A 10,314-nucleotide genomic window follows, 5' to 3' on the forward strand; every position below is an offset into this window, starting at 1 on the left:
GGGGTGTCCTCATTTAACTCAAGACCTTGACGGAGTAGGGTTTCGACAAACGAGATCATTGTCGATTCCTTCTCGGATTCCTCCGGTACCCCATACATCCTTATGTTCTCACGTCTGGACCGACTCTCCAGATCCATCAATTTATCCTCTAGCTTAGCATGTAGCTTTAGCATATCCGTGATGACCTCCTCTGTATTTAGGATCCTTTCTTCCACCTCCTCCATCCTGGTGTTCACCTTCGCAATTTCTTCTCTTATCGTCTCAAATTGTTCTTTATTTTCTTGGCGAAACCCTTTTAGTTCTTGCAGGATYAGTTCGGTGTCGGTCATTTTTAGACGCTGCTCCTCGTGGCTTGTTRKCTTCRACCCGCTAGCTGCTAATTGTTGCTMCGTCTCTCTCGCCCCCTTRATTTCAGTCGGCGTTTATTTCTCGAAGTAGTGGTACGGTACGATCATACCCCCTTTTTAATTAATATATTGGTATATTCACTTGAGTTCTAAGGGGGGAATTTCTCTAGTTGCTCCGGTTCAAAGAGGAGCGCTCTCACTATGCGACCATTGTGATGGTGGTCCGATCCGGAAGTCACCGAATCATATTGTATTTTCAAAGATTGTTTTTAGCAGGAAAAATTTAATGTTCCCATTCCCAGATCAAAAAACACATCCATATTTGCACTGAACCCCCCCCCCCCCCCACACACCTACTTTAAATGGTTCGTTCCTGCTTGAAGCGCTTCAGAATGACGCTGTTAGCAGCAGGCAGTGGACGACACGAACCACTGTCAGTTGCAATGCTGCTAAGAAAAGTTATAAAATCAGGTTTTCAAACAAAAAAGAGGGAGAGAGAGAAAAAGACAAGAGTGTTAATTTATAACCCAGTTTTTCTCCAGGAGAGGTGAGTAGACTGTGAGATTATCAACCATTTAGCATAATTTGCTTAGCTACAAACTATTGTTTGCCTCCTTTTCACTAGCATTTAATGAATTAAGGAAATAAATTACCAACATATTCATATACTTAACTTGTACCTTTACCACTTAACAGATGAGTCAGTCAGTAGCAGCTCTAATCCACGTCCCTCCTGACCCATCCTCTCCTCTCATGAGTGAAATTAAAGCTGCAGTATGTCACTTTTAAATAAATATCTTTTTCACATATTTTTTAAAACTGTCATTATGTTGTGACAGTATGGTATGAGAGGTAATCTGTGAAAAATCTATGTCCTCTGCCTTCTCCCAGTGCTAGAAACAACCAGTCAGTGGCAGGAGAGTTTTAGTGCTGTAAATCACAATCTCACGAACAAATTTTCTGTTAGGGGGCCCAAGATTCTGTGCTTAGGGTCTAAGGGTTTAAACACACAAAAAGCAACTGGCCCAGACAATATGTCTGTTTTCCTTCTCAAGAACTTTGCAGAGAAACTTTCTCCAATTTTCAGATCTCTTTAGACACTCATTTGTTACCAGATATTTGGAAGAAAACAATTGTCACTCCAGTTCCAAAAATTGCATGTCCTCAAACTGATGACTATCGCCCAGTAGCGCACACGTCTATTGTAATTAAATCATTTGAGAAACTCATATTGGAGCTATTACAAGTGAAGTGCAGCCATTTCTGGATCCCTTCCAATTTGCTTATGCTAAGGGTCGTAGACGTAGTACCAGTGATGCTATTTTGACACTGTCACACCTCGCACTAAAGCATCTGGAGAACTCCGCAGCATATGCCAGACTTCTTTTTGTCAATTTTAGTTCAGCTTTTAATTCTATCCATGTAAACATTCTTCTCAGAAAATTGGTACAGTTGAAGGTTAATACTTTTTTAACTAAGTGGTATTATTCTTTTTTTATCAAAAAGATCTCAGCAAGTAAAATATAATTCAGTTCTCTCTGATTCTATGTTAAGTAGCACAGGGACCCCCCAAGGTTGCGTCAGTTTGCCTTACCTTTTTATTTTGTACACAAATGAATGTGTCAGTTCTCTACCCAATCAGTACATTTTCAGATGATACTGTTATTCTGAGTCTCTGACAATCCCGACAGTCATAAAGCTGCTGTAGATAGGTTTGTTTTATGGTGCGACTCTCATAAGTTACAAATAAACACCTCAAAAACTGCTGAATTATTTCTGGATCCTAAATCAATCAGTGACCGGAGACCTATAGCCATACATGGCTGCCACATCAAACAGGTTGCATCTTTTAAATATTTAGGTGTGCACATAGATGGCAATCTGAGTTGGCGCACACATGTGACAAATGTATGTGCAAAGGTTCACCAGCGTCTCTATTTTCTTAGACGACTTCGATTGTGTGGTGTTTCTAAAATGATAATGTTGATTTTTTTTTTTATAGGGCAACCGTTGCGTCTATTCAGATATGGCATCACTGGATGGTTTGGAAATCTTTCTGTTAAATTAAAAACTCAAATTCAAAGTCTGGTGAAGATGGCAAGTAAGATTATCAACACTCTGGATCTATCTTCTCCACAACAGCTGTTTGAGCAGGCTACCATCAGGCAAGGTTCTGACCTTGCCTGATGGGTCATCTTGTCTGATGGGTCACATGTGCTTGCATCAGAATATGTTCTTATGAACTCTGGGAGAAGGTTCAGGGTCCCCCTGTGCAAATATAACCGTCTGAAACATTCATTTGTACCACTCTCCATTAATCTGATAAATGGCAGACTAGGGGGCCTGGACAGAGTAATGTATAGAGCAGTGGTTCGTAACCTGGGTTCGATCGAACCCCAGGGGTTCAATGAGTCGGTCTGAGGGGTTCGGCAGAGCCTCTGCCGCGGAGGTAAAGATACACTTGTGTAAAGTCATGATGACGCTCCCCGCTTTGCCATCACTTGCTCCAGAGGATCACGTTGGCTTAGCTAATCAGTGCTGCGGAGGAGCACTGATTGAAGAAGTTCCACTCTCAGCATGGATTTGAACTTTTGTCTTTAATTACTTCAGCAAAGCTCACAGTTTTTACCAAATTCTATAGTCTAAATCTGCTCCTTAGTTGCATCTTGTCAGGGTTGGTACTGCCTCTAGTGGTGTGGGGGTGGTTACACAGCTAATATAATTACATTACTAAATCAGAATACCGCAAAGTATTTTGTGTGTTGGGGGGGGTTGGAATAAGAAGGGCATATGCAACTGGGGGGTTCGGTATCTCAAAAAAGATTAAGAAACACTGATGTAGAGGATGTATTGGGGATGTACTCCCGATCTGACATGTTTCATGTCAGATCCCGTGCTTTCATGTTTGTTTTGTTTTTTATGTATTTATTCATGATTACTGTCTTTTTGGATGGGCTTTTATTGTTGTATTGCAGTTTTGCCCCTGCTTCCAAGATAAATTTCTCCTATGGGAGACTATTAAAATTATCTTATCTTATGTATGAGGTTGAAAAAGAGTCAGTGAGTTGAATTCATGAATTCCATTTATTAATACCAAACAACAGCTGGTCCATTTCTCATGCCACCTTTAGGGAGATAGCAGGACAAAATGGCAACAATCAACACTTGGTAACTTCCTTTGTTAGCCTCTGTCCAAGCTACGCCCTTAATAGGGCGTTCCCTAGTGTGTCATATCCTTTGACCCTAGCTTTTATTTGCATTTCCTCACGTTATTTCCTTTAGCTTAGCAACTAGCTAAAAGCGATAGAAGGAAAACACAGAATTATTTATTCTCAACAAGAACCAGGTAGATGTTCATCAGTATCTGAAAGTGACATCCTCGTCTTACTTGCTGCAATAACGGTTCTGTTCAGATTGTTTCCGAAATTCACTTAATTGGATGTTTGATGGCTTTGGGTTGATTTCCTGTGTTTTCACTGCTTACATGCCTGAGTGAAGGTTATAAATCCACCTCCCCTCTAATGGCAATGCATCACTTCCAAACAAAGCTTTTCATTCCGGGCTGTTTGTGGGATGGTAAACTGCTCAGCACAGCACAAAGGGTAAAAAAAACAGGCTGTCTGAAAGCAGCCATATAAAATAAAGATCAATCAAAGCCACACACAGACGCAAACTTCACAGTACGTGTGACAAGGATGAAGCATGGAGTGTGTAGGATTTAATGGCTGCGCAGTGAGGAGGCACGCTGCTGACGCTGAGTCAATAAAAGCATCAAGTCGGAGGAATAAAATGAGCGAAGGGTATGAGACTCCATTTTTCGCATCCTGTCACTCTTTCCAGACAACAATAATAAAGTGGAAACAAAAGACAAGAGAAAAGCAGCAAAGAAGGGAAGAAAACAGAAAAAAAGACCAATAGAGGTTTTAAAGAAAGAAAAATCAAACAGCATTTTTTAGCAAAAGATTAATTTTAGTTTTTAGATAAAACCTTGGTTTAGTATAAAAATATTAGTTTTTCTCAGTTAGTTTAATTAATTTCTCAGCACAGAATTCAAATTCTCAAAACTTCTTGTTCAGTTTTTAGATCACCGTGTTGCTGGTGCTCATCAGTTTCTCATTTCTGTGAACAAGTTGCAAATGCTTTTGTGCATCCATGTACAGTACTGTACTATTTCCTCTATTTTCTTTTTGCTTTTGTCTTGCTGATCAAAATGCATTATACAGGTCTCTTGAATAATCAACCTCCGCAACATTTAAACATTTGTGAAAACATAGGTAGGCAGGGCCAGTGTATAGGTATAATTGTATAATTTTTGTATCTAATTAAGAATATTTTGAAGCTTTCTCTGTCACATAACTTCCTGAGATCTATAAGAGTCAGTCTCCCAGCAACCAGCACAGCCAAGCCCCGTCTCAGTGTGCAGTGAATATGCACTGTGGACCTATACCAGGCAGTATTAATTGGTTGTTGCAGTAGCAGCATGACATGAGTCTAATAGGCATGCCAACAGAAGCACTCCAACAAGCAGCCTGAACTGCTGCCAGGGTGATGTGGGTGTGATGAGCTTGAATCCTGAGCATGAGGCCTGTGTGGCCAAATTCTTATAGCCCAGCAGGGCTGAAGGCCCAGGTCCTCATGTCACACTGTTCCCCCCAAACAGGCACAGTTCAATGATCCAACAGAAGTTTCAGACATGTTCAAAACTTCACTCAAATTTCCCCGTTGTGGGTTGAAGAACCCACTTTGATTTTGACACCATTGAAGAATTTGTTCTGCCAAGACCAGGTGTACATTTCCTCATGCTTGTTGTGACATGCTATTTGTCGTAGGAAGCATTTCTTTTCATTGAGTTGACTTATGTGGATATGCTATAATAATTTCTACATTTTAAGGTGATACCATAAAACTTCTCCTACTTGATCCAAAAAACAACAGTCTTAAATAAGATTTTGTACATTTTAATCAACCAGTGTATTCAGCTGTTACTTTAGTATATCAGTGATTTTCTTTCTTTGTTTGTTTTGTATTGTTTCTGCTGTAACCCAAACATTCTATAAATCAGTTGATGAAACATCATAGTGCAGCCTGGTGATTCTGCTGATTCACACGTTTGATTTCTTCAGGTTTCCTGGACTGGGTTCCTAAGAAGATGCAGCGTGTTGGATGCATGGAACTGCTCAACACAGTCCAGAGGAGAGTCCAGCCCAAATTGCATGTGTTTGGACACATCCATGAAGGTAAATCCTCTGCTTTTTAAACCTCTTCTAGGAGGTCATGGAACGATCCATCATGTTTTCAATCAGTTTCATCCAAAAGTCATTGCTGATATATTTCCATTTTGGCATTGTGTTTTCACCAGGGCTCAACTGTTATTTCCCTGTTACCACTGATAAATCATCCATTATTTCAGTAAAGTAATATTTCACTACATGATATTAATAACTAAGCTGTAACACCTGCAAGCTGTAATTTTATGAGTAAGCTAAAATTAAACCAAATATACTTATAGCATTGTTTGAAAACAAAGGCTATTTAGTAAATATGCCTTTCAAATACTTTTACTGTTTTTAAAATTTAAATCTGTTGAAACTTTATTTTTTTCTTTATTTTTTGCCATTTCTGTTTTAATTTCCTAGTTATTATCATAATATCCCCACTCTCACTTGTCCTCCTCACATCCCTCATTATGAACATTTCGACTTGACGAACACTAACCTGACCTCTTCCCCAATCTGACCCTGGGTCAGGTAGAAGGGGACTCCTCTGAAGAATCCCCCTAATTCTGCCTCCTTCTCTGGCCCTGAACCTGCCATGCATTCAAACTTGTCAGGATCAAGCATATTGATTATTCTGGCTCATTTTGCTTCATCAGTTGCATGCTTTTTAGCCTTTCGTCTTGCAGCAGTTTGTCCATTGCCACACACTTCTTTCCAAATCCAGTCAGCCCAAACGACAAAATCTGTCAACGTAGAACTTTGGTCAAAGGACACAGGAGGGGGTGACCTGATGAGGGCTGAGAGATTTCATTGTGTTAGCCTGATGTCCATAAAGAAAATCAACCAATGGACCACTACAGTCAATACAAGTGATTTTTGATTAAATTACGATTGGTTGGCCCAGTGGGCATTGCCAGACCACCTCTGACCAACACTAACCTGTACAGTATGCCACTGTACTTGGCTTCTGCTAGGCCTATTCAGGCTCTAAATAGATGACTACAACCAACACATTTTAAATCAGTTAGAAGAAATGGACATAGGATACTTACTAGTTTAAGTTCAGTTTACTGAATGAAACTTTTTTTTATCCATGTTAGCCTGACAGAAAATATTTGACTTAAATATACTTAAATTGAATATTCTTTCTGAACTGAATTGTTTAGGTTTAACTTAAAGAGTTTAAGACAATCAGTTTCCTCACATTGAGTTTGACTAACTTAGGTTTTACAGTGCACCTCAACTCCACAATGACTAAATAGGGTGCTCTCCAGAGGAACATGAGAGACACCAGAACTAACAATGAAATATATGTAGCCTGTGTGGAATGAATGTACATGCATTTCATTTTCATCCACTTCATTTTAAAGTTCTTTTAAGTTCTCTTTATGTCTTATTGTACAGGTTATGGCATGATGACAGACGGCACCACAACGTTCATCAATGCCTCAGCTTGCACGGTGAACTTCCTGCCCATGAACCCACCTATCGTCTTCGACCTTCCCAACCCCAGGACCACATGACTGCAGACGGCTGGAGCCCAGACCCTAGCCATCCGCCAGGAGAAAGGAGCCCAAAGAGGAAGTTGAGTGTGAAGGACTGGACAAATGGCGGTGTGTAAATATAATACTGGTGTGTGTTTCACAGAGTGCCATAGTGGCAGACTGATGCTTCCTCAGGCTTTCACCAGTATTCCATGTGCCATAACTACTTCTTCATGTTAACACTAGGCTTGAAAAGCAGATGCATGGACTCATGGAGAGAAATGCAGACAATTTGTAACATTTCTGTGTCCTTGCTGCACTGACAATCTGATGCTGCTGTCGGAGACAAAAGAGACTTCATTGTCAGTTCATTAAAATGAACAGTGAAACAGTCCAACTCCTCATGTGCACCAGAGCCTTGGCTGAGCAGCGACGGAACGTTTGCCAAGAGGATTTCACACCACTCTTCCTACTTTTCAACTTTAATTTCCCATGTCTTTCCCAGTCCCCTGCACACACACAGACTGTCCTGTCTCCCCTTTTATGCCTCTGCTTCCTCTCGTCTCCTTATGGCCAAAGCATGCTGGAATGTGTTTTCTGTGTTTTTTTTTCTTTTTTCCCATTGGCATGTTTGCACATGCAAGATATCAATGGAAGTGTACAAGGGCAGCGAGAGGTCTCTGCCACAGGCTGACAGTATGTTGGGGTGTCAGATGTGTCGACACTAACTCTCTGGGGCTCATTACAGCCTCAGGTGATTCTCTTAACCAGCTGAAAGGCAGAAACAGGGTGTATTCCCCCCCCCCCGTACCACAGCTCCCCCATCCTCTTCACCCCTCCCGCTGTGACTAGCTCAGAATTTAGCTGGTGCTGTCTGAAAGCTGAAAGGGACCACCATTAAACCTGAAGGTGCTACACGCTAACACTGCTGTCCATTCAAGACAAGCAACGCTGGAACACCAGAAACAGCGGCTGGTGTTTCAGACTCCTCAGTTACTATGTTTGTAGGAGGACTGGACAATCTAGTTTTTTCAGTCAGGACAGGAGAGCTGTAACAATACACTGTAACCGATATTTGTAAAGTTCCTCCCTCAGAATAAAGAAGATCTTGAAGCTCTTAAATGCTGTTGCAATGCTATGCTTTTTCATTGAAAAAAAAAAAGTAAACAATTGTGGTTGTACATTTTCTTTTGGTCTATTTCTTAGCAATGTAAATGCTTACTGTGGTATTTATTCTTTTTGTTTAGCTGTATGTATTGATGAACTCTTTAATGTCTTTTGTATTTTTAAAAAAAAGTAGATGCAAATTTGTAAAGTTGTTTGGATTTTTTCAAGGTTCTATCTTGTCTAAATATGCTGAGCATAATAAGACCAGGTCACTCTACGATCTGTCTGCACTCCAACGATGTGTGTGAGCATTCCTCAGTTTATTCCTCTTCATCCTCTCCTGCTTCTTCTTAAGTCTAAGTCAATTGCACTACTATGACGTCTTAAGGAAAGATGGAGAATGTGTTAGATTTTTTGAAGTTATGAATATTGAGTATTTTACCAGCAACATATAACTGTTTTACTCTACTGTGCTTTGACAAAGTGTCATTGTGCTTTCAATTTCAAGGGCCCTTTAAATCAGAATTAAAACGTCAGAAATCAGAAGTCTCAGATTGGTTTCAGGCTCACATCCAATTCACTATCTGCCACAGGTAAAACCTACGGAAAGTTGCAGTTACAGTTTAAGTCTAAATTCTATCCACCTTATTCTTACGCCCCATGATACTTTGCGTACACTTTCCAGTGGCAAGTTGCTCTCAATAATAGGTTAATGTGTGATTCAGTTCGGTTCTAGTCCAGTGGGGAGATTCAGCTGTTGCGCAAGATCTTGAAAGCAGCAGCTGCGGTTATTTCTCTGCTGATTTGCAGCGACACTCAGCAACGGAGTACCTCAAGGTTTTGGTTCTGATGGATTAAATAAATCCAGATATTTTATTTTGTCTTATAAATAAAATTTCTAGGCCCGATCATAATGATAAATACTCAGATCATGAGCTTTATTATTTTTTAAATTCAAACGAAAAATAAAATTCACATCACACCAAGCTAATATTGTGTAGTTCTGGTGTTTCACACTGTCGGCACACCTCAGATCTATGACAGCTCTCAGATCTTATCTGCTTTCTCTTTATTACTGTCAGTTCTTCAGAGAAACGAGCTGTTAGCAGCGCTGCTAATTCACGGTCATTTCGTTACAAAACTTAACGATCTTGTTCGTGTCGCTCCCCGTGATTAAACTCACAATTACAATAATATGTACTGAGCAGCTCTCTGATAGCAGACGGTGTGTCCGTAAACAAATTTTACTAAATATTGTATTATAACCGAAAAGAGAGAGATGTAACTTCTATCATGAATATAGATTAGCAAAAAAAACCCTACAAATTCTGCTAGCCGCCGGTGTTATGCCCAGAAACGCATGCCTGCCCAAAATTGCATCCCCTGTCGCGGGAGCGTGCATCGCTCTAAGCTCTCGCATATTGACGAGAAAACGGACTGAAATTTGACCGAAAAGGACATTTTAAAGATATTTGTAACATTATCACGTTTCTTAACCATGTAGACCCTAAAACGGTAGGTTTTATTTCGCAAATTACTTGAAATAAATACAGCTTTTACACCTTTATTGACACGAACTTTTTTCAGTCCGTGTCTGTTGTAAATGTTCTCCGCAAATGGTTTGAAATTCTCTGCTTTGTCTTTTGATACCATAATAGCTTAAAAGCATTACAAAACAGAGGCCCATTATGTAGAACATTGTTTATCATGCTTAACTTTCTAGTCTGTTAATGTAGGAGGGAATGCATTTTAATTTATGAGCCTGAAAATATTTTCATCCGTCTTGTTGATATGAAATTTATAGCATTAGCTCAGAGAACAAGTGTTATTACGTAGAAAAGGTGAAATCCTTTCAGCTCTTTATTTCCCCCAATAAGCACAGGGATGCATTTTTTGGCAATATGGATTTTGAGCCTGCCAAAATATGCATGCCCTCTCTATTTTCCTCAAATATTATTATAGTGATTTAAAACTTATATCAACAGTTCTTGGAACTATTCTGGTTATGTAGAAAAAGTTATTTCACTTTTAACTCTTTACTTCTCAAAGTTAGCACAGGGATGCGTTTTTGGGCAATATGCATTTCCAGCCTGCCAAAATATGCAACCTCTCTCTATTCTCCTCAAATATTATCCAATTGATTTAAAACTTATACCAGCA

The 10,314-nt window shown here is 39.8% G+C and overlaps 1 protein-coding gene across 1 annotated transcript in view; it reads left to right on the forward strand.

Annotated features, from left to right (window-relative positions):
- Nucleotides 1-8,450, forward strand: part of mpped1 (metallophosphoesterase domain containing 1) — a 91,617-nt gene extending 83,167 nt beyond the window's left edge. The window contains exons 6-7 of the mRNA XM_008401555.2: nucleotides 5,471-5,584; nucleotides 6,968-8,450. Of these exons, the coding sequence (XP_008399777.1) occupies nucleotides 5,471-5,584; nucleotides 6,968-7,086 (233 nt within the window). The 3' untranslated portion in view covers nucleotides 7,087-8,450. The remainder of the gene's footprint in view (nucleotides 1-5,470; nucleotides 5,585-6,967) is intronic.
- Nucleotides 8,451-10,314: the final 1,864 nt, after the last annotated feature.

This window comes from Poecilia reticulata, linkage group LG23 (assembly GCF_000633615.1).
Source record: "Poecilia reticulata strain Guanapo linkage group LG23, Guppy_female_1.0+MT, whole genome shotgun sequence".
In the NCBI taxonomy this organism is placed as follows: domain Eukaryota; kingdom Metazoa; phylum Chordata; class Actinopteri; order Cyprinodontiformes; family Poeciliidae; genus Poecilia; species Poecilia reticulata.